This window comes from Strix aluco, chromosome 9 (genome assembly GCF_031877795.1).
Source record: "Strix aluco isolate bStrAlu1 chromosome 9, bStrAlu1.hap1, whole genome shotgun sequence".
Classification (NCBI taxonomy): Eukaryota; Metazoa; Chordata; class Aves; order Strigiformes; family Strigidae; genus Strix; species Strix aluco.
In genome coordinates, this window is record NC_133939.1 from 7,283,591 (window position 1) to 7,308,673 (window position 25,083).

At 44.3% G+C, this 25,083-nt stretch overlaps 1 protein-coding gene across 1 annotated transcript in view; it reads right to left on the minus strand.

Moving 5' to 3' along the window:
- The window catches only part of GPC1 (glypican 1), a 216,348-nt gene extending 210,981 nt beyond the window's left edge, over positions 1-5,367 (minus strand). The window contains exon 1 of the mRNA XM_074833619.1: positions 4,807-5,367. Coding sequence (XP_074689720.1) covers positions 4,807-4,963 — 157 coding nt within the window. The 5' untranslated portion in view covers positions 4,964-5,367. The remainder of the gene's footprint in view (positions 1-4,806) is intronic.
- Between the last annotated feature and the right edge of the window lie 19,716 nt (positions 5,368-25,083).

The window sequence follows — 25,083 nt, forward strand, 5'->3', positions numbered from 1 at the left end:
ATCTAAGCACAAAGCTTTCCAGATTTCAGACATCGCTTAGGTAAGCACTGGGTCTGCGAAGACACGGGCTCCCCCGAGCCTCCCGGCGCTGCCGTACTCGCCGCTAGAGGGAGCCCATTTTTCTCCAGAAATCTAATTTTCATAATTGCTTTGTATGCACACATTCACAAATTAACAAAACAATCACAAAGTGTAAAACATGTCAATTTCTATGTGTATTTTAAGTTAAACAGAAGTGGAGATACACAGTTCAGGCATGTCCTCCTCTAACATTCGCACCAATATACTTGCCAGATGGAGGAAAAGGCACAATTCCCTGTGTTTTGCCTTATCTGAAATAGCACTCTAAACCAAGCAGGCTACAAAGGCCATTCCAATTTGCCCCTAACAAACTCATTAGTGTAAAGGGGTTGCTATTGCATTCGGGAGTTCACCATATAGCAGCTAACCTTGAGAAATCCCGCCTGCCTTGAGTAACTACAAACCAAATATAACAACCACCTCAAAAAGTGCTGGAGCAGATTTTCCCCTTCCAATTAAGGGGTAAAGATCTTTCCCTGGGAGTGGGGGAACCGCAGATTTTATTTTTCATACCGCAGATGCAGGTTTACCCATCTTTGTATTTATGCCTTTTGTACTGTAACTGCCAGGAGTTAAAATGCCCTTCGATACTGGGTTTCAGTACCCTCTGCATACTCTGAGACCTGTCAAGTCCCATGTGCAGCCAGACCTCTTCTCTACTTAGTTAACACTCCTCCAAACGGCTCTAACACATACACCTGACAATGTATTCATTACAAAACCAAATCATGCAGCCTATAAGGACCAAAAGATTAAAAAAAAAAATTTCTGACTCCTTTCAGCTAAGGAACTAGGGAAGCATACGCGTGAGATATGTGACTGGATGGGCAGCAATATGGCCTGGCAAAGTCCAGCTGGCTTTTTTCTGTGCCCTCCTTTCGATGTGTTACACCCATCAACAAGCTCAACCTAGCAGTAAGCCAAGTCCATGAAGGATTAATCTCAGGAATAAACAAACCAAAGCAAAAGCCTAGTCCAAGGAGCGAGCGAGGGCCAAGCACATCCACATCAAATCACAACTTTCAAGTCTTCTCCAGTACACGGGAGAACTATCTCTGCTCAAGACACTGGGGAGCAGTCACCCATCCAATGTCAGTAATCCTAAGCCACTCCATCAAGTCAGCAGAGAAAGCTGGATAGCCTCCCCAAAGAGCAGTATTTTCTGCTGTAGGCTCGCTCTCTTCCGTCACAAACCACACTGTGAGCCCAAGAAGACCAGCCCTTAGCACAGGCACAGAGAAGTACACCTAGAGCAGGGAACTTCTCTCCCTCAGTCACCAGAGTAGGGGACCTGCGATGGGGTAATGGTGTCTGGGTAGCAAGAACGTGAGAAAGCAGGAACTGAGGCTTGCTACCTCCAGAAGACTTGAGAGGAACAGAAGAACTGGAAGCTCTCAAACTGTTTTCCCGTATTTTGTAGCAATCACAGAACTGGGGTGCAGGTCATCCAGCTGGTGAGTGGGAACCCTCTCCAACACACAGGAAAACTTTACTCAAGTTAGTACATCTTATGGAAGCAAGTATTGTAATTTTCCCAAACCCAAGGAGTAGGGAGCGTTTCCCCCAGCGTTAGAAACTTCCTTCTTCACCTGGGACTCTGGGTGCACGTCTGTCTGTCAGGATTACTAATATGAGCAGCCGCTTCTTTCATGTTTGGGAGTTTTGCCATTGACTTCAAAGTAGCGAGATATAACACCTTGCATATTCCCTAAACACACTTAATAACAGCACCTGACACATTTAAAGTGCTTAGACATGTTAAAGGCATTGTACAACACCAGCAAAAAAACAGGAACCCCTGTCTAGGTGGTTCATGAGAAATCTGGTAAACCAAGTGTCTATCCCTGAATCAGATGCTTATCTATTAGCCAGCTAATAACTGTGCGACTGCTTCTCTAACTGATCTGTACAGTCGTAAGCAGGGACTACCTTCTGGTGAGCTGCAGAGACTTTGTATTACTCATAATCCTCTTAAAACCTAACAAAGAATACAGATTAGAAGGTGTAAAGCATGCAGTAAGCGTTCTAAAACCAACATAAACACAGCCATCTCAGCCTGAGTCAGAGCCTGCATCATGCGAGCTTACTAAACACCTTTTGAAGTCAAGTTCTGGGGGTGCAAGCAGCATGTGGTTTGGCTCCTGGTGCCAGGCTGGTGTGACTGCAACACACACCAAGCAGCGCCTGGAGCCAGTTCAAAGCAGACAGGAGTGAGGTCAGCCTAGCATGGCAGCACCGCTTCGGGGACAAGGCCGTGGGGCTAAGAAATGAGTTCTCCCCTTTGCTTCAGGCCATCAATGGAAAGGGAAGGCACAGCAAGATCCTGTTGGAAAAGGAGAAAGTGAAGGGCTTTTGCCTCCAGAGGGCTCGGCAATAAGGCAACAACGTGGTTCTTGGGGTAGCTCTCGAACCTCTCTGACGACATGGAGAAGGCCATCATCAGGCAACCTCAGCGCAGGTCCAACCGGAGCCACTACTGAACAGCCTTCATCAGCATTTCTTAACTTAGCCAGAAGTTGTCGTATGTGATGTGTGTGCATTTACAGGCTTCAGTCCGAGGTAACCTGACAAGGCTCCATACAGATTACAACCCCCATGGTCAGCAAGATGAACTAATGCTGTTGAAACCAGTCTTAAGCAATGATTGAGTATTTTGACAAAATGTGGAATTATAAACTGCACAATCCTGTACTTACTACATGTGGGGGATACTGCAGGAGGGTCTCGAGGCTTTTCTTTTTGGAGACAACAAAACTGGCATCAACTTCTGCACTAACCTGCACAACCACTAAAGAGCACACATGCTACACAACACTATATTAGGAACATTTCTGAAGTCAGTACTAATGCACACCAATGTTTTAACTGTACCGGGCAAGTACTACAGCAATAGAAAAGGGCATTCCTGAATATGTATCAGTCAGAAGGTACGCAAGGTAATTACCAATGAAAATCATTAAGTCCGTTACCTGTTTTAACTACTGGGCTAATAATGTCAGCAGGAGGTTTATGTGTGGAACCTCCTTCCCTGGAGCACTTCTTCATATTACTTTCCATGCGGTATTCCTTGAGTTTTTATAGCATTTATCTATAGAGTTTCCCTGTTTACAGTAACAGCCAGAGATGCCCAGTTTGATACTGTAATTTTAACTACTGTTGCTTACGACTGCCAGCGTACACGCTCGTAGCGGCAAACAGTAGAAAACAAAACTCCTGGTTCCTAGAAATCCTTGTGTCCTCTGTCACTTTTTGAATCTCAGCAATCCGTAGGCATGAGATGCTTTACTCGCTGCTAACCTGTGATACGTGATACTTGTAACCACAGCTCAGGGGATCCTGAATGACTGGCCCTGTAGTACTATCCCCACATACAACGCTGTAGCCATCTCCACGAGTATTTGTAAACACTTAGTCTTCCAAGAACTTTCCACTTGAAACATGACTGCTAATGTATTCATATTTGCAATAATTAGATGCAAATTTATAAAAAGCCACTTTCTTGCTCAACTGAATTACTACTCTATTAATAGTGATGTTCAAATGGTTTTGAAATTCCCCACTGTTTAACTTCAAGGACTACTCATTTTATTTTGGAAATTTACTCTTGGTTGCAACTTGACAAAGAGAGTATTAATTTTTTCACATTTATGAGACATGTATATGGTTCAGCCTTTTCCATTCATAGGTCAGATAATGAATTGGTTTCCCTGGAAAACTACACAATGAAATATTCAACATAAGACATTCTGTAGCTTAGATGTGAACTACAAACTGCAATTTTACTGGGATGTCCCTGTAGGTTGGCTCTGGCACGTACGCCTGCATGTTTTATGCTTTGTCTGGAGGAGGAAGCGCCCACAAGTGAGGAGAAAGCTCTCGGCTATGGGTCACAAGTTGGTGTATCAAAACTTAGACACGAATTTTTTCTAAAAAAAAATACAGTACCTCAGCATATTTCCCCCAAGCTTTCAGGAAAAAAGAACAAGAAAAAAAAACCCAAACAACCCAACATAATCCAGACCTTGAATATTCCTTGGTATTTCTGTGGTTTTCTGCAAAGGGGAGGAAATCAACCAAGATTTGTCCAAAACTAGAATGAAGGCAAGAGGACACACTCTGATGTAGGTTGCTCGGGTTTCCTCCACGCTTTACAAGCTTGACACAGGGTCGTTTTACTCCTGCTTCATTTTTAACAAGTGACAAATGCCATTTATAGGTTTGTTTCCCACCCAAAAGAAGATTAAGAGAAACCAATTCTTCTCTCTCATAGCCTTCCGTTACAGTCCGATTACCCCGATTTCTGAACCAAAAACCCTGAAACCGTTTCAATTGTCCTCAAAACAGAAGAAACGAGACAATGAAAAAAAATTTAAAAAAAAAGAAAGAAGAAGAAAGCCACCACCGAACACTTGGTGCGATCTCACAGCTTCCTTCGCATCGCCGCGGCCGGCGAGAGACCCCTTCCAGCGCGGGCAGCGGCTGCGCGGGGGCTGCGAGGGGCGCGGGGTGCGCTGGCCCCGGGGACATCTCTCGGGTCCGACTTCTCGCCGCCCACGACCCGAGACAAACTCCCGCGGCGGGTGCCGAGCGCCCCCCCCCCCGCCCCCCTTCCCCACCCCGAGCCGTGCCCGGGGAACCCCCGGAGCGCAGCGGCCCCGCGGGCGGCTCCGGCCCGGGGGCTCCGCTCTTCCCGGCGCCTCCCCGCCGCGCTCCGCCGGGACTCACCGGAGATCTCGGCCTGGGGCACGCCGCTAAGGCTGAAGCCCTTGGCCCCATACAGCTGCCGGACCTCGGCGCAGCTCCTCGCCTTGCTGCCGCTGTCACCGCGGGCCGGGCCGGAGGCGACACACAGCAGCCAAAATCCCCACGGGAAGAAACGCATCCTTCTCCGCTGGCCCCGCCACCTGCCGTGCGAAGGGCAAAGCCAAGGTCCCGCGGCGCGGAGGCGGCCGGGGGGCCCGGGGCGGCGCGGCGCGGGGTCCGAGGCGCGGCCCCCCACCCCCGTCCCCGGGCAGCCCCGGCGGGACGGCGCGCAGCGGGGCGGCGGGGCGGGAGCCCCGGGTCGCAGGCGCTGCCGCTGCCCGCGGCGTGCGGGGACGGCGCCGGGGAGTTCGATCCGGACGGCGCCGCGGCCGGGCGGAGGGGGCAGAGATCCAAGTTGGGCCGGGCCGGGCCGGGCCGCTCGAGAGCCCCGGAGCGTGACCGCGTAGAGCGCTTTTGTTCTTAGCGCGGCTGCATCCCCGGGCAGTCCCGCCGCGATGCTGCCGGCTGCGGCGCCGCCGGGCCGGGCGGAGCGGGGCGGGGCGGGGCGGGGAGCGGGGCGGGCAGCGGGGCTGCTCCCGCGGCCGGGCTGGGCCGGGCTGGGCCGGGCTGGGCTGGGCTGGGCGGGCCGGTCCGTGCGTGCGGCGGCCCCGCTCCACCTGCGCGGCGGGCCGGGCGGCGGGGGAGGCTCCCGAGCGAGGCAGGGCTTCCCCCGCCGGACGTGGCATCACGCCGCCCGGCGCCAATCCCGCGCAGGGCGCAGCCCCCGCCCCGGGCCCGGCCCCGCCCCGCCCCCCCGCCCCGGGCGCTGCGCAGCGCCGGGCGCAGCCGCCTCCCGGACCCGGACCCGGGCCGAGCCGAGCCGAGCCGGACCGGTGTGCCTGCGGGGCGGCTCGGGCCGAGAGCTCCGGCCCGGCCCCGCGGCGAGGAGCGGCGCTACCGCCGCCTCTGCGGCGCGGAGTCCCGGTCCCGGTGCGGAGAGCCCCGTCCCGGTGGGGATTCCGACCCGCCTCGGAGCGCGGAGAGCTGGGGCACTCGGGGGTGGCACGCCGTCCTTCGGGAAGGACGCGGTGAACAGGGGCGTTAAACCCACCCCTGTCGGCGCTTAACCTGAAGCCGAGTTTCCCCAGATTTGTTGGGGAAACAACCACATAGAAGATGTAACTTACAGAAAGAACACTTAGTCAGACCACGGAGTCGAAAGCGTCTTAACTGAGAGCCTGGGAACCCAGCAAGGTCCTTTAAGTGTCCCTTTAAGAGCAGATGTGGGGAGAGAGGCGATTTTCAACTACAGATTCTCGGCTCGGGAGTTTAGTTCCTCCAGCAGCCTGCCAGCTCCTGAAACTGGTGCTGTGCAGCTCTGCCAGCCGTGTTTTAAACGTGTTGTAACTGCTTCCCACAGCACTGAGGCATCTGCGATCACCTGCGGGTCAAGGCAGTGCCCGTGTGTTTCCCCCTCAGAGGAGCGCACAGGCTTTTGGCCGGTATCTAACACATTTCACAACAGACAGAGGACCCAAAGATCGCTGCTCTGAGTCTTCTGAGAGCGGTTGTTTTCTATGGAAAAAGAGAGAGGGAATCTGCCCCGTGCTTCAGCTGAAACACATGTGTGAGCTTACACCTTACTAGACATTAGAAGCCCCACACAGAAACAACACCACGGTGCCCCCCCAAAACCCAGCAAAATTTATGAGAGATTGTACCTTTTGGACTAGTCACTCGGGCATGCAAAAATACATGGGAAAGTTGGGTCGTTCACCTCACTGCCTCCAAACTGCTTGTTCTCCTGAGGAATGAGTAAGGGAGAAGTAAGCGACAGCAAAGAGCCCCAGGGAGGGGAAGGATGGCAGTAGGGAAGAGGAAAGTTGTTGCTTTGCTATGAAATCGCCTAATGATTTCCTATTAAATCTTCCTAATTAAATTCATCTATGACATACCACAAGGCAGATTAAGAGGATCTAACTGCAAAGATAAGGAGAATTTTGTAATGAAGATCATGACTAAGGTGACACATCGTTACCACCAAAACTTAAAAACTGTGAGTCAGATACACCCCATACACCCCAAATCTTAATTCTTTTACAGATGACATTGTGCCTTTTGGTCTCTTGCTGCATCTCTCAGTGATGCACAGTTTAGAATCTTAAGGCTTACAGAGTCCCAAAAACTTGGTACACCTCAGCTTGGAGCTTGCTTTGGAGGCTTCCTGGAGCACAGAAATGGGCCTTGTTCCTGGAAATACGTGGGAAAAAGAATCTGCCATGGATGATGTAAAGCCTGACCTACCTTGTTTTTAAATGGGGTCTCTTTTGTAAATGCAAGAGTACCGCACACATAACAGGTTACCAAGTACATTATGTGGCACAAGGTTATTTCAGCCCTTACTCCTGGGTATTTATTCCAATTTTATAGCCATAACCCTTTCCCCACCCCTGGCTTTGAACACGTCACTCGGAGACCTATGTCAGAGATCTCATCTAATCAATCCAACTACAATAACAGCAGAAAAGAAGCACCAGAGGAATCCACACATATATTGCCAGGGCTACAGGACCACCAGGATCTTGGTTCCTCTTCCTGGAAAATCAAAGTGGGAAAATCAAATACTTACAGACACACAGTTAACAATGCTGTCACTCAGGTCTGTTGAGGGGAATGAACTTCAGGAATGCAAACTCCAAAGAGACCAAGTACTTGATAGAGAAGAAAGGCAGAGTCATAAACCTCTTATCTGGTCTGGCTGCTAGAGAATGACTTGGGATGACACAGGGGACCAAAGTAGTACCTAATTTTCTCTTTTCCTTCTCAAATCCTGGGGTTGGATACTTGCTGCCCTTGTATATCGAGGGCTTGCTTCCAGCTCTGCCCGAAGCAACCTTGGGGAAGCTCTCTGTGAGCTGCAGGTGCACCCCAAGGTTGCAGCACGAAGCCCTCAGCAATCATACAGCTGCTGAAGTGCACTGAAATACTAACTGCTGACAGGAAAAGAACTGGGACTGAAACCAAGGTTTTTGGCCTTGGAACCATCCCCTGAGCTATAGATCATTTCACAGACCGAAGTATTTCCCTTCTTTGTATACATCTCACTTCCCCAAACTGGGTGACAACAGTGCCTGCGGCAGGGACTACAGTCATGTCATTCCTGATGAAATCCTGAGAGACCGCAGCACGCACGCTGCTTATTCACATGCACTCTGCTATCCCCATGGTGAAACACTAGACTACCAACCGCCTGCACAGATCACGCTGCTAGTTCCCAAGCCCATTTCAGCAGCTAGAACTGAAGTGCAAGCTCTGCCACAACCCTCCATGATTAAGTGTCCATCATCAGGTCACTTACCTCCTGAACAGGGACAAGAGCACTCCTTGTCTGACCACCTGCCTGTGAGATGCTCACATATTATCATAATGAGAAGCTTATAAGTAGACAAATTAAAAATAAACCCAAGCTGATATAAGCTCTTCAACAGAGAAGCTATCTGCAAGTCTATGCAGGATCCAATCTCAAATTATGAGGCACATCTATTCATTTTGCTGTTAAATTTGTATGCACACGCAGGATTTGGCCTAGGTACATTTTAAGCAAATTGAAATAAACATCTTCAACATGTCATGATGAAAATGTATTTTTGGCATCTGTTATAAATTTGACGTCTTCTGTGTATATTTGAGGACCAGATCCACTTTCTGAACATTCTCAGTTAAAAGAACGGAGCTTGGCAAAATGTGAGCAAAAGACTGTCCAACAACGGGCAGAAAGCGCTGGAACTGAGGAAGATAAGAAAAAGCACGGTGAAACACAAAGATGAGTAGACAAAATGCAGAGGGGGAGAAAAGCACACAGCCAGCCAGTAGGATAGTCAGAGGAAGACAGAAAATCCATCCTGCTGTGGAGATCACCTCTTGACAGTCCCGACAAAAAGCGCTGCCCACTGAAAAGCTGATCCAAGCATTATGAAGAAGCAAGAATGATGAAGAAGAGCCAAATCGTCTGGCACAAGTGGGGAAAGCTACCCTTTAAAAAAAAAAAGAAGTGAACAGAGGCTTTGTACAACCTCGACTTTCATAGGGATGTCTTGTTTCTCTAGCACTTTCCAAAAGTTTCGCAATGCAGTGGACATGCCTCTCTTTTTCATATTGATGCAGATCCAGAATTGTACAGGCAGCAACACAATTACGCCCACCAGACCTCCAGCTGCTTTCAAAATGGACCTATGCTGAGTTACAGCAACCTGGAGTCTGACAGCAAAACCAGAGCAGGAAAAAACCCAGATAACCTTATCAAATTGCATTGTATCTTTGATGCCACATAAAATAGTAGAGCATTCCCACTTGAATTCAGTGGTGTTCCTACCTTTTTCACTATGCATCAAGTACAGAACTCACACAGAATGGGGAGTGGGGAGGTAAAGGAGATGGGCAAAGCCTAAGTGGGCTACACCTTCCTCCCTCTCACCAGTGTCATGTAATGAAACCCTCGGCACCTTTCCCTTAGCCAGTTTTATGCTACTTTTGATTCTCTGGAAATGTCAGAAAAACTGTCACCTTTAGATTAAAAATCTTCATCAAAGTAGGAGTATCTCAGTACCCTTTCTGCCCGTTTCTTTTAATCTCTGCTATATCTGTCTCCTACAGGATTCATGAAAGCTTTTACCCTGCTCCCTGCCCCCCCCCCCCCCCCCCCCCCCCAAACACTGGCTGGTGTTCAACAGAAGCTGGATGTGTGTTTTGCTGAATCAAATCTAATTAAGTTATTCAGAGGATTTACTAGATTACACCTTGCTATCTATAGCTGCTTACTTCTTCACTGTATCTTCCCTCATCAGAAATCCAGCAGCTCCTCCTCCCCTCTGCGCACATTCCCCCATGAAGCTTTTCTGACCAAAAATATCAGATCAGTATCTGGACTGCTGGGACATCTACGTACAACTGACAAATCCAGCTTGATCTCAACTGACTTTGTAAGAAGCCACTTGCCTTACAGAAATGCTAAGACTTGTTGGGATTTGTGTGTCCAGATTAATTATTCAAGAATATCATTCAGTAGATGTACAGAGTTTGGGATCTTTCCCAGGTCTTGAGGGAGCCAGATTCAGGCCCCAGGGCAAGGACAGTCACAATTCTGGCTGCTGAGGAAAAGGGGGAGGGGGGCTGCACAGAGGACAAGTGCAGCAGTGTATGACAAGGCTTGGCCAACCTGCTGTTCGACCCTTTGGTGGAACAGAGCAGCTCCCTTTAAATGCAGTGTTTAATGTGTGGCTGTTACTCTGCAGAGGGAGATTATGAACAACTAAATAATTTCAGGCAGACAATCTGGCTAACGCAGGTAATTGCTGCTCCGTGCTATATTTTGAATTGAACAACCCAATTTTACAGCAGCGACTTAAAGGAATGTATTGCTTTAATGACCTCTTACAAATGACTCCACCCTGCAGGACTGTACTTGTATTATATATGAGTCAGAGATTTCCCAGTAGAAAGAAGTCTTAAAGGCCAAAAAATAAATACATACCATAAACTCATTAGAGAAACTGATGCTAATTGGGTCTGCCCCAGGAAGTACATTTCATCCTTTCTGGACACGACTTTCAAGAAAGCTTTTCCCACTCCCAGCTTCCCAAAACACATGCAACAATGAACAAAGAATATGGACACGGCACTGAATCTCTTTAATGTTTGATAAGCAGAGCTTAGCTTGATAGTATGAAATGGCTCAAAATTTGCCCCAAAATTACTAGGTTAGAAATGTGTCATTTCAGCATGCCACTACAGTGATATGTAGAAGATTTCTCCCACTTCCTGCAAAAGTCACAATCGGATGACATCCTCTTATCATTCAAGGGGTTATATCCAGAAGTTAACTGTTTTTGAAAGGTATTTTTCAAGTATAAATTTCCCCTCATTCTCCCTGTCATCAGTACACACTCTCTTCCTATGAACTCTAGCTCGACAGCGTTCCTGAGCGTTGGCCCAAGGCATGTGGAATTGGGACAGACATCTCATAGACTTTTGCGAGAAAAAAACCTCATAGCCATGAAGAAAGGAACCTGCGGAATTGCAATACAGGCATCTGGCAATGCTAATGCAACTTCTCAGCTGACACTTTATCCTCAGCTGTTGCTACATTAAACACTACAGACTAAAGCACTTAGATGAATTAATACAATTATCTTGCATTCTGCTCAAGTGTTTATTTTTCCCCTCACATCCAGTTAGGTACAACATAACCTGTTTTCCTAGAGAAACTGGCTGTGAGGAAACACTGACAACACTCTACTGAAAAGCAATGAACACCTTCAGTTGTGAGCAGAGGCTCTCACACTCCAGGCTTTGTCTGTGCTAAAGAAAACGCCCAGTGCTGAGTGGGTGTCAGCCAGAGGTGCAGGTAAACTAGGGTTAAACACCAGCTAGCTGGCAGGACAGCTAACAAACTAACAGCAAACGTTCAGCAGCCTTTCACACACGGGGGAGAAAACCTGCCTTTGAGTTTGGAAATGCGTCCTGCCCATGCCTTTTTCTCTGCATTGTTAGCAAGATAATTACTAGGTGACACACATTTTTTGATGTGTGCCAGCTTCGCTTCTGATGTAACTGTACACACGAGTAGAGTTACAGCTGGAATGGATTTGGGCCAGTGTATTTTTCATTTTAAGATCTATGCATTTTGCAACACAAAGAACAGCGTATGAATCCACTATGGCTATATAACTTTAAAGGTGCGCAAAGACCAAGCCCTCAGGAGATAGTGTGAGGCCAGTGAAGGTACACCAGTTTAACCTGGGTGAGGATTAGGAACCCTTATAATCCAACATCCTTGTGTAATGTTAGTCTCTCTGGGTACTGTCGCTTTGGTCAAGACGATATAAACATACAGTGTTGGATTTTTCAAGACACCAGACAACGTGAACCCATCTTCTTAAGATTAAAAATAGAGTTTTTAATCTGGTTTCATTTCCTCAACCTGCTGGAATCCAGAGAGCATGAATGCAAGGAGATGCAGAGACACTGGGTGTTAGAAATGATAGAACTCACCAGGAGACTTAATTCTTTCTTAAAGGATTTTCTGTTGGTTGGTTGGTTGGTTGGTTGGTTTTTACAGTGCTACTTTTGATCATAGCCTTGAAAAGAAATTGTTTGTTATAGCTATGTATTTTCACATCGCATATATAGTTTTGCCTTAGGCAGGACTTTTCTTCTGTGGCTAAAGGAGCAAAGCTTAGTTCCTTTGCCTCTATTGTAGCAGATGCCAGGGACATTGCTTTTTAAAGCATTTTAAATAGAAGTTGGTGGGCTGGGGGACCCTGGATCACACTTTCAAATCTTCCTTGCTGCCTTACAAAAGCTAAGCAGTTAGGTGCAATGACTCACTCACACTGACATTTTTGGGAGAGAATGATGCCTTTTATAATAACGTTGATATTCCCCTATTGATGTCTCAACACTGGCTAATTTAGAAAAGAAACATGTAGTGCAAGGTTGAAAGGTCACAGGCCAGCCAAAGAACTCATGAGATCATGGGACCATGAAAGAGGCTCCGGCTTTAAAATAAAATAGCCTTTTTTCTTTTTGTTTCTTTTTTTTAAGGAACAGACAAACTTTTTTGAAAGGCCAGGAATTTAATCTGAACTCTTCTTTCACATACTGTACAAATAAAAACTACACTGCAGAACTACTGGGGGGGGTTCAGTAGAGTTTATCTCCAGAGGTCACTTTAATCTATATTGAGTAGAGAAAGAGAGGGAGAAGGAAGGACACACATTTACTTTTAGAAAGCTGCCAGACCTCTTTAAGCTCTGATGTTACCATTGTCAAGCCAACACCCTTCTTAGATTATTCTCCCCACAGTCTGCAATGCCTCTGCAGTCTAGTGAGTGTGAAATTAAATTATGAAATATTGGATTATTTGTGGCTGTTGTGTTCTGCTCTATCCACACTGTTCTTTTCCTTTTCCCAGTCTCCTGATTTTTCCCTGTCAGTGCTAAAGGAAACGATAAAAAAGAAAAAAAGCTAACAATATAATAAATTTACTTCCACCTCGTTCTCTAGAGTGGTGTTTGCACCCTCAACAGATTTTAACACAGATTCAGATTTGAGACTAAAATCAGGGTCAGATTTTCTGGCTTTGAGTCCTTTCAATGACTTCTAAGCCACAACATAGTATTTTTTTCCCCAAAAGAAAACTCTATTAGTTTCTTCCCAATATTAGGTGTATATAAAAATAATTACAGTCTGATGGAGACTATCTTTCAGATTCCAAATGAAACAGAGCATCCTTTCCTTTATAAGGGAACCTGAAAATGTTAATGTTGGATTTAGAAATGGATTTGCAAAAACACGAGGCCTAATGTGCTGTGTTCCCTTTTCCCTCCAGTGCAGCAGCAGCTAAAAAATTTTATTTGTTGATGCAATACATATAAACCATATATCTTTAGTATGAGAATTTGTTATTAAACCAAAGCAATTAGGCACTGAGTGCCTTCATAACTATAGCTGCTCAAACTGAAAAAGACAAAGTGGTTTCCTAATGGAACATGCAATTGATAAGAGTAGAAATTATTCTTTCATAGCTCATGTCTTCAGAATTTAAGAAAATAAAGACTAGCTCCTACAATGAAGCATTGTACTTTAGCCTTGTTTTCCTCCCAAATTTTCATAATAAAATGCCTCATTTCTGTGCTTTCTTAGCTCTTGTTTTTGTCACGTTAACAAGGTTCATAAACTCTAAGGTAACCAAGTATAAGGCACCCACCCGTAAAGCTTACTGACCAGTGAAAAGAATTTGCTTCTGGGGCATATTCAAAAGCACTATTAGAAACTGCATGGATTTGCTTAACCAAGTGAGGACTTGCACTGGATACCAGTGTACCCATAGAGTTCTCTGCTTAGAAAGAGACAGATCCAGTGTCAAGAGAGAGCTATTTGCAACCTCTGACTGCCTGTCTTTCCTAGATCCAGCCTGGTGGAAACAGGAGACTCTCTCGTGACTCTCTTGACATACAAACACACAATCATCTCAATTAAGAAGCTTATAAAGTACATGCCTGTAAAAATTTGTAACCTGCCTTCCACTGTGACATCCTGTTTGAGGTTAATCCTGGTAGGCAGCTAAGTACCACACTGCTGCAAAACCAGTTCGCATCCATAAGTATTCACTCTTTTTTCAGGGAGAATGCTTCAATCCATTTCTTTGAAAGTCAGATAGAGTTCAGGGCTCTTTTAGCATGTCCTTCTCACAGTGTCCCCCTGTCCCCCCCCCCCCCATATTTCAAGGTTATTTCAGTTAGTTCCTTGTATGAAGAGTTTGGCAAAGAAATTAACTCCAAACCATTCCTGTCCATGCAGCATCCATTATGAAAAGAATTCTAAGAGATCTCCATTTTCATTCCTATGGTCCTCCACTACGTGAGTGAATGTTCTGATGACCTTGCAGTGAGCCCGTAAGTCCTCACACATGCTATGGGCTCTATTAGCAAGTCTGTGTCACTAAGGTCTATGTTACTAGCATCAGCCTGATAGCTCAAGTTCCAGTTACAAAAGCTAGTATCAGAATTCAGAGTTGTTCATGTAGCTGCTGTTGCTCCCATGTCCTCAAGACAGACAAAAGTTGACCCATCTATGGCTGCCATTGGCTTGATGAGTCACAAGGTGAAACCACTGTGCAGTGTGTCCACAATGGCATTCTTGGGTATCAAAGCACAGCAGTGTCTGTAAGTCCTTAAAAATTATACCAGTATACTGTCTAACTTTCTTATGTAGGCTCAGACAATTTCCTTCCTCCTCCCATTGCTCATTTTCCACAACTCACAAATGTCTGTTTCACACAAACAAGAAAAATGAGCTGGCAAACACCCTGCCCATAACTCAATTTTAAGGCAGAGAAATACAATTTTCCCTAAATCTTTCCTTCCTAATGTTTTGTGAAATGAACTGTTCAAAACTATCTATTGAGAAGAAGCTGAAAATCCTTCCCTCCAAAAAGTAGCATAATAAATGTACTCTTCAGTCTTCAAGAGATGCAGCATAGACCACAAGAGAAAGTCCTCTTTTTCTCCATTTATGAGTTTTGATTAAGCATTCTGTTCATATGGATTTGGAAGTTTTGATGTCATCCTTTTAACTGTTTCTTTTGTGTATGAAAAGCAAAATTGGACATAGCCAAATGCAGAGGAAAACTGCAAAACTATCTTTTTTAGCTCAGTAGAGATGGCTGGAATCTCTTTTCTCAGACAAACTCCTCTTAACATCAGTGGAAATTTTACATAGCTATTAAGCAGAGGTATCACTCTTGGCTGGAAAAATCCTGAGGCACAGTCTGCTGGAAGCTCAGAGGGTCTCAGTGTGGAAGCTATATGCTCTTCCCTATAAATCCACTAGTGACCATTGTCAGAGACAGACCTTTGGTCTGACCCATTCTCATGTACAATTTACAGAGTCTCAATTTTCTAATCTGGTTATCTGAAACCATTTAAAGTTATGGTTACATAAACAACAGCATTAAGAACTCAGGTGACTCCCAGCGAGGCCCTTTGTGCACTTAGGTGCCTCAGCCCCAGGGAGCCTGCACGTGTGGGGTGGTGGTGCTGAGGACAGACTCCCACCTCCTTGTCCTGTCCTGCAGCACGCACGGAGCCTCCCGTGAACAGCTAGGCAGTCTCAGCTCTCATGGCAGTCCAGAGGAGAGAAGTATGCTTGTGTGTTGTGATACTTAGGAATACATTTGGGGCAGTAACGGATACAAAAAAACCCTCTTGAGGTATCTTACTGTTGTTGTTGTGGTTCCCCTTCCTAAACTGGTATTTGTATGACATACATATAATGATGCCAGCAAAGAAGACAAGTTACAGATATCGGAGGAAGTTCATAAGAACACTTAATTCATCCATCACGATGGTACCCCTTAGCATGCCTGTGCAAACCTTCCAGTAACACTGTATATTCTCTTTCTCTTCTCCCGTACTCCGTGAATCTCCCTGCTTTCCCTGCCTGCTGGTTTTGTTCTTTACTCAGCTAGAGGGGCTGCTGTTAGGATGCTCTTTCTCCTCTTTAGGCAGATTGCTTTGCCTTCTTAATGCTTCTCCTGATCCTGCCAGTCCAGGGAGCACGATGCTCAGAAGAGGAACTGAACTCACATCTTCCTGAGAGCAATCACAAAAACCGAGGTGGACGAGGTTTCACTTGCCTTATTTTGTATTCACTCAGCAGTGACCCACAGCCATGAAGAGGTTTTGTTTGTGTGCAGTAATCAAGCAAGTCAGGAACTCACCTCAGAACTTGCTGTGCAGGACTGCTTGTAGCCATAGCTCTGGCTCAATGATTCATCAATTCATTTGATTGATAGGGTTGATAGAAGGTCTTAAGGGCCTTCCTGGGAACCAAAATCAAAAGAAAATAAATCCAGCTATGAAGGTGCCCTATATCTTTCTAAAGCTTCTCTTAGTTGGGAACTAAGCTCATCTACTTTTAATTTCATATAATAAGAAAGTACGGACTTACCTTAGTAAGAACATGGCAAATATTAATTAAGTACTAGAAAGTAAAAAGAATGACAATAGCTACCAGGGAAGATAAGTCTGAGGGTTTGGGGTTTAGACTGTATAAGGCTGAAAAAATAATAAAAACCAGAAAGCATAGAAATTTAAAGCAGTACTTGTTAATTAGAGAATATTTAAAGCAGCAGGGTAATAAGAAATGTCCACTTTTCACCTGTGACAATGGAGACATCTCCTTCCCAGAATTAATTCTCTGGTCTTTCTGTACATGGTCCTGTTAGAGTGGGGTACTAACAACATCACTATGTTAGATCACTTAGTTTATCATATGCAAGCATCATATTGTGCCTTAATGTACTGAGGGTTCTCCCCTAAACCATGGGGTGGATTTAAGATGACCTCATGGAGCTGAAACACCCATTTGTAAGAAACTCTCTCACAGAAAAAGCTGAAATCCTATCATTATTGTTCCTACAATGGCAGAATTTCAGTGGGGACACCTGACTGACTTACTGTATCTGTGGCTTCCTTTCCCGCTGAGCTAAAGCAGTTAACAGCAACTGAGGATCTGCATCAGGCTTCTGGTTTCAGGCAGAAACCCATTTTATTAGGAGGACAGAGGCAAACAAACTATAAATAAAACTGCATAAGGGCTTTACAAATCAGTGTTTTAAAAACTTAACTTTTCATCAATCTATCTGCTGCTCTGCTCTCTGTGATGCCACTTTATCTCAGCAGAGACACAGGCAGCCTGTATTCTTTTAACCTCAGCAGGCTGTCACTGGTCTTTGATATAGCAGCTGTCTCATAGCTACCACTAGATTTCAATTAAACCAGGCTATATTTAGGGTGAAAATAGGGCTATTTTAAACTGCCATACCTGCCAACTTTTATTCACTCTCAGCAGTAGTTATTTTATTTGATGTTCCTAGTTTTAAGCTGTGCCATCCATAAAATTAAAAAGATACCAGAAACTCTGATGTATTTTACATTCACATCACCAAAAATCTATCATTAAAAGCAGCAATTCTCCAGAGAAGAACATGCTTAAAGATGATAAATAATAAAATGCTCTCTACTCATAGCCAGGGTTGCTAGCACAGACTTGCCGTGGTGGGGCAATACAAATGATTCTCTGGTGCCAAGGAGGATTAAACTCGATACATTTTTCACTGATCACAGGGGTCTATTGCTAACACTGTTAGTGCTTCCAAGGAAAGAAATGGCATGTGGGATGTCAGTGTAACACTTTTGTGTTGTTCGACACAACACGCTTGTCTTTGGAACAGATTATGTGATTTGGGGTAAAATAGTTACATCTCCTCAAGTTTTCACTGCAGTCATCCCTTTCCTCCTTCTCTTTGAATGTTGCATCGTTCATAAATCACCACCAGCGCCATTAACGGACTGACTACAACCCCCATTCCCCTCCGTTATGGAGGGGCACGCTTTCCAAAATACTGTAATGCTCAACCTGTGGTCAGCGTGGTCCACTAACTGCCATAGAATTTCTGTTATATGTACACGCATATGTAAATGCATCCATGCACTCACACACAGAGTGATGTTAACCTGGTATTAAGAGCACATCTCTGTTCTAAAACGTGTGAAGAACCCATATTTTTAGATAATGCAATTACCTGCATGAAAATGATGGTGCACATTTTTACGTGAACAAGAAAGAAAATCTTATTTGAGTCATCTAAAATTTAATAGGCTATGAACATAGCTAAAGCAAAAGATAACTCTCTCATGCAAAAGCCTGCTCATAAACAGTCTATAATTACACTTGCTGCCTTTTGGTTCAAGGCATGGACTTTATTAAGTGCAAGAGCTGTTTTTCTGCAAGAAAGCTTATTGGAGAGTGAATTAAAACAAGCATGATCACATCCTGACATGCATAAAATGATGATTGTCTCACTTGCCTTATATGCCAAGTGCTTACTCTTGCAAGGTATTTGGAGCTGTCAACGCCAGCTGAACTCAGCGAGACAGAGAGGTACTCAGCACATCTTAAAAAACCCTTGGCATCAGGAGCAGGCCTCAGAAACACTCGATGTTTGCCAATAAAACGTACCACGGGAACGATGGCAATTACAGAGCAACTATTTGTGCGAGCATTACTGGAACTCCATACCATCCTTCAGAGAAAGGAGGCTGGCAAGACGGAGGGGGGTTGCAAAAGAGCTACAGCTGTGGCTCGAAGACTGCAAACCTCCCTGACACTGGGGGACTAAACAAAGTGTACCGCTTTGGCTCATTATATGCAAAATACCACATGAAAACAATACTGTTTAAAGGGTCAAAGGGAGACACTCAAAAATCAGAATGCCAAAATGGTTACACCTATAACCTCTGCAGTATGTTCTGCCATAGCCTTTAGGTCTGTATGTTTAGGTGCATTAATCATCTGCTTCAGCTGGGGCATGAAATGGACAGTGCATACACATTGGGTAGTTATTCAGCGTTTTGGTTTAACCTCACTCTTCTCAGCAAGGCCCCAAACACTGCCTAGTTTGGTGTACTTTAACCAAGCCCAGCTTTGAAGGCAGGACAATTAATTTTTATTATTATTTTTTTTTAAAAGGCAAGATGGTATCAGAGCACTTGGAAAGATCATGGAATTTATTTCCACAACAAAGATACACCTTTCCAAATGCTCCTCAATGCTGCCTTTTTTTTTTTTTTTAACCCATTAAAAACCAACCAACCAACCAACCAACCAACCAAAAGATGTGCTTCCCTCTGCTTATTCTTGCACATGACTGAATCATTTTAGATGAAACTTACAAAAAAAAAATTTTAAAAAAGCTGTAAGCAATTATTTAGCTTGGAAAGTAACCCTGGATCAACATAACTGGATCCAGTTTGGCAAAATGATAAGCAATTGGGAAGAAAAGAATCCTAGAGTGAGAAGCATCAGGCAACCATTATATATCTCCAAGACTGTTAATGAATGAGTTTAATGCCAAGTGTGTATGTGGAGAGGGACTTTCTCAAAGATCTTCATTACCTGGGAGATAAAGGCTTAAGAAAAACCTTTGAATGGGAGCAATTCAGATGAGATGAGATACTTCTTTTTTTAACCACCAGGGAAGTGAGAGCAGCCCATTCAGGGATGTGTTATAATTTCCATTTCTTGAAGTCTTAAAATCCCTAGCAGACATACATCTAAAAATACGTTGGTTCTAACAGATGCTGGGAGATCAATGCCAGAATCTTCCAGTGCAGTGGCCAGAGCTGTGTAGGATGGTGGGCTGCAGAATCCCTTCTGCCCCCAAACGCTACTCTTTCCACAGTGAACACACTGGATAACCACCACTGTCTTTTCAAGTGGATGAGATTTTTTTCTGAAACATATGGCTACTGCTTTTTGAGTAGTCAGAGGTCTTCTAACTTTTTTCCCTTTTTAATATGTACACCAAATCTTTCCTTTTACTAGGAGTGTTGCCATAACGGTGGCTTATCCACACAAGAAATGGGTTCAGTAGAAGACTGCCTACCAAGGTTTCAGAGCAGTTGTAGTGAGTATGACCTTGGTACATGATTAAACTATGTACTCAAAACCCACTCCCCACTTCCCAAAATTTTGTCTGTCTCTGGAATCACAGACACACAGCAGTTATTCTGCAAAACCTCATGGCTTCCCACAGCTCCTGCTCTAGTACTAATCAGTGCAGCTGACTGAAAACTTGTATCTGTTTTTCAGTTTGATTACCATAATTTCTGCCTCTTCCAGCTTCCTTTTGCTGGAGTTTAGGACCATCTCTGATCTTTTACCTTTATTTGGCAATATTCACAGATTCTTTACCTTTGGCTATAATTTAGAACCATTCCTGATGTTTCAGAGCTTGTGCAGTTTTTAACTGCATGTCTAAAATATATCTTTAATTCCTTGCTGGGTTTTCAGTGCTCTTGAGCTCCAAGGCCTTCATGTGTCTCCAACCACTCCTTCTCAATTTATTCCACCTCTAATCCTTGTGTGCCGGTTGCCATTTTTTCCCCTTGCTCCTCATTGTGATGTGACAAGGAGCACAGCAAAACTGACACAGCGAGGCACAGAGATCCTGTGGGAATGGCTAAAAATTGACAAGTGACGGCAGAACAAGTGGCAGTGACCAGGTTTTGACCCTGAGATCTGATTCCACATTTAATGTTCCTTGAGATGATGTAGGAATAAACAGATATTTCAGTTTTACTCCTTTTTGTGATCTCTCTTATAGAAATATGACTAGTTTAGACCCATTGCTCGGAGGAATCTCAGTTTTGCTAGGATTATTTGATAGACCCTAGGCTCACTCTTATTTCCTAGACCCAGAGCAACAGATGTATGAGGGGTGGGCCTTTGAGGAAGGCTGGTGGGCCTGAGAAAACCTGACTTGATGTGATGGTAATGAGGGACCAGGCAGAGACAGCGGAAGATCAGTTTTGCTGGCCTGTTGGAGGCTCATTAGTGTGCCAGGAACAGTTTGAGGCTTTGGCACCAAGCCCCCAGTGCCTGCCCCATCTGCACACTGGGCTGTCAGAGTGACAGGGCTGGGGGGCTTGTTGGGGCAGCTCCCTCAGAGCAGAGGAATCTGACTATAGAGACAGCTCAGGGCCCAGGCTCCTTGTGCTCTACCTGCCTGGGGACACCTGGATGAATGCAGAGAGGACATATTTTTGTCACTGTATATAAACAGTAGCTGCCTGCTGTAAGCACTGTCTTTGTTCTTCCCAACCCCAGCCCAACACATAACACTTTCACAGCAGTCTGACCTTAAATCTCAATTCACTCCCAAGTCCCAAGGGAAAGGGAGCTCTGTGAGGACTCCAGGAGATGGGTCATGAAATTAGCATTTTTGTCTCATTAGCTTTTGAAAGCAGCAGTTACAGCACAAGGGACTTGGCCGGGTGATGTACCTACATATGCACAGCATGCTTCTACTAAACCCATTAGAGCACTGCATCTGCCTAGAGTACATTTTTCTGGCCAGAACCCATAATATTAATCTCTGCTGTGTCCTAAATCCAAAATCTGATTTTACACCTACTGTTCTGAGAGATGTTGCATGAATAAAGGGATACATCACTGTCTCTCCTTTTGCAGATGGAGCCACTCTGGGTTCCACTCCAGTGCTGCAGGACCCACAGGTGAGTTTGGGGATGATGTGGGGACTGCAGAGACAAAAGCAATGCAGAAGGCAAAAGCAGTATTTTGGGGGGAGGAAGATGAATGGGGGTGCTACCTAGAAGGCTACAGTAATGAAGATCAGCTGTGAGAAGTTTGACTGTTACCACTCTGCGTTGCACACATACTTCTTAGCTATGTCTGCACTCACTTCCATCAATGGCATACGTGGACATGGAGACTGATGCAAAGAGGTAATACTGCAAGCTGTGCTTGCATTAGGGCTAAAAGCTTAAGCATAAGCTCCCAAAATGAATGTCCAGTTTATAAAACTCTTTCATTTGGATGTTAATTTGGCAATAGCCACTACAGAGAAGAGATTTTGTGTCAGCTTGCAAAGCTATTGGGGCCTCTGCTAGCCCATATGAAGGGCAGCATGCTCCGATTGCACTCACCGAGTATGCGTAAATATCGTGGATACATTTGTTGCTATTGTCACGGTGTATTGAACTTGCTTAACTGTGCAGTCAACCCTTACGTTGCATGGAGATCACTCCCTCCAGATTCTCTGTGCGCACCTGCAACACCAGAAGGAACGCTGATAGCGAGTGGCCGTAATGTGGGCCCTGCTTTCCACAGAAGGTTGATGCAGATGAGGTCCCTTACAACCTAGTCTTTTCTATGATTGTGTAAGAAAGAGAAGGATCAAGATTTAAAGTAATTTCTGGGAAACTGTGTAGAAAAAAATGTGCAGAATACACAATTCTGGAGAAATCTGGTGGAAAAAAAGACCAAGCTACCTTGTTCTGCTAATGTTGAAGTTTTGAAACGGTTACAAAATTTGATTAACACATCTAATAGGACAGACAGTACCTAACAGCTGTCAGTAATTATTTAGCCTCTGGCTGGCTTGCTTATCCTGAAAAGATTAAAGAAGCTGCAAATGTGCTTCACAGTGGAGACAAGGAACTAAATAAGATATTAGTCTTTATGAGAATGAACACTTCACCAATAAAAATTACATGTGAGAGCTCAACTCTATTTCTTGAACAAAAAGAAGTCACTATTCTTTATAAACTTAATATTTCACAAATGCCAAGATTATGTATTTTGGGAAGAACCATGGGACCTAGTCAGCATCACAGAAACTGTATTTCCAGTCATAGTCATAGATAGGGTCTGTGATGCAGTCAGTATATGAGAACTGGGCATGAATGCACATGTTTTGCCAGGAGATGGAGAAATACCATTCACAGGAGCTGTCTATGCTTAACAGTTTCTTAAATCATGGTACAGAGAACAGAAGTTATTCTCACGAACTAATTTGCATTGTTTTACATAGTGGATATCGGCCATTAATCTGATGGCAACATTTGGGGCTATTTTACTACTACTCTGATTGTTAGGAGTAAGATTGCCATTAGCACAAGTTTGCTTCTAAAGGTTGGTATATGCTGAATCCCATACTCTGAGGAAGATTTATGCCAAGATTTTGGGCCAGACAGTGAGATATACCGTATTCCCTGTACAGCCAGGAGAAGCCAGAGCAGAGAGATGGAAATGGATGGAAAACAGTCAGCAGGAAATCTAAATGATTAACGGATAGATGGCTCTGCCAGGCAGTACCATACTAAAGGTTAAGCCTGGTTTTAAATGAGACTACACATTTAAAGCACCTCCCTCTACTTAAAACTTATTATGGAGATGTACAAAGTCAGTGGATTGCCTTTCGATTACATCTAGGAGACTGCAAACATCCCAGAGATGGGATCTTTTCTCTTCTAAGTATTTACACAGCATGCAGGACCAGAAGAACTATCTTTGTTGGGAACTCGGGACTATAATGAAATACAAACAACACTTACCAGGGGGTAGCTGCTCAGTGCCACTGTTACCTTAGGCAAGCATAATGTTTTGTATTAACTGAAAAGTGACATTGAAAACAGGTGAATTAACCCACTATTACTGTGTATTCCACACCACACTGCGCTTCAAGGAATTTGTGAACTAAACACATTTCTTGGGTTACCTACTCATGAAATTTTGACGTCAGAGTACAGTAACATTAAATATTAACTGATTCCCCAGAGGGCTTGAGGTTATTTCTTTCTAAATAGGCTAAAAACCATACAGCTAAAAATTATAGCTGAAACTTTAAAACTCAGCAAGTAACTTCAAGTTATAGTGAATAACTGGAAGACCAGAGCTAATGGGAAATCACCTTCCTTGGCTTCTTGTCATTCTTGCATTGTTTCCCTCTTACTAATACAATGAATGGTGGGTGGCTGTTGGTATTCAGGTGGGTATAATATGTAGCACCTTAGGAACCGTAATTTAGCATTAATTAGCATCCACTTTAGATAAAGTTAATGGCCAAGATAGTTATCCATTAAACAAATGAAACTTGGAATTAGAGTCTAATTGTCAAAGGAAGAGTCTAAAGAGTATCTGTCAGTTTTTATGGTTTTTTTTCCCCCTTAATTCAGATTAAAATTTAAATCAATAACCAGTTATAGCACAAGTTTTGTGTTGTTTTGGGGTTTTTTTGGTTGGAGGTTTTTTGTTGGTTTTTTTTTTTTTTTTTTTTATCCTTTACATAGAGAAAAGTCAAATGCACTGATTTTCTTTTAAGTTTAAATCTCACAAGGCAATAAGTGCTAGCTGGGCATAGCAAAACAATGCCATATTTGTGGAACAGTAATTAAGAAGCCCCAACCCAAAACAATTCTCTCCCCTCTCTAAATAGAAGGTCGGTGCATATTGAACTCTGTCATCAGCTATTACTCAAATTGAAATAGGTCAGGTCCCTGAACACCTGTAAATTAGCCTGGAAATTCCCTCAATTAATGAAACCTTGACTGCCTGAATTTATCCTGCCTTCCCCATAACACTTGGACAATCATAGCTATAGCATGTAAAATTAATCTCACTCTGTTACTTTCTGTAGAAGGGCATTTTGATTGCGCTCTGACCCCTGAGAGAAATGTTAATACTTGTTCATTCTCCTCCACATTTTGCTCAGCAGACGGCCAACTCCTGCAGTCCAAACCAGCAAGCTTACTTGAGTCGATAGTCACAGGCTCCGAAGAACTGGACTGCATGGCTAAGACCTGAATTTGCAGTTCCCCACAATGCATGTCCTTAAAGCAAGATGCTTACACTGGTTTAAAGAGAAAACTGCAAACCAGTATCTTATTTTCTGACCGTCTCTATATCAACACAGCAAGTTTCATATTTAATTTACTTTGAAAAATTATTCTTTTTGAAAAAGACTTTCAGTTACTTAAAACTATCAGTTGTTCTGTCCTCTTCTTCCCTTTCTAACGGCTTGTGCATAAGGTTTGTTCTGGAGCACTGCACTGTGCTGCAGGGTGCCATCACCCCTGGGATTTATAGGCAATTCCAACCAAGTAGATGTTCACCTTTTCTGGAGCTTGCTCCAGGTTTTTCATAAGGTTTAACTTTGCTGCTCTGGGTATTAGTTGTTGGGCCACTCACTACCAGTGACGCTATTTGTAACTCGTTCTTACACCATCAGAGATATGCACTGTGGAAACTGATAATGAATTAAGTGAACGCTCTCAATTAAATAAAACGCTGTCAGCTTCAAATAATAGCATAAGTGATGCAGTGATTAAAAGC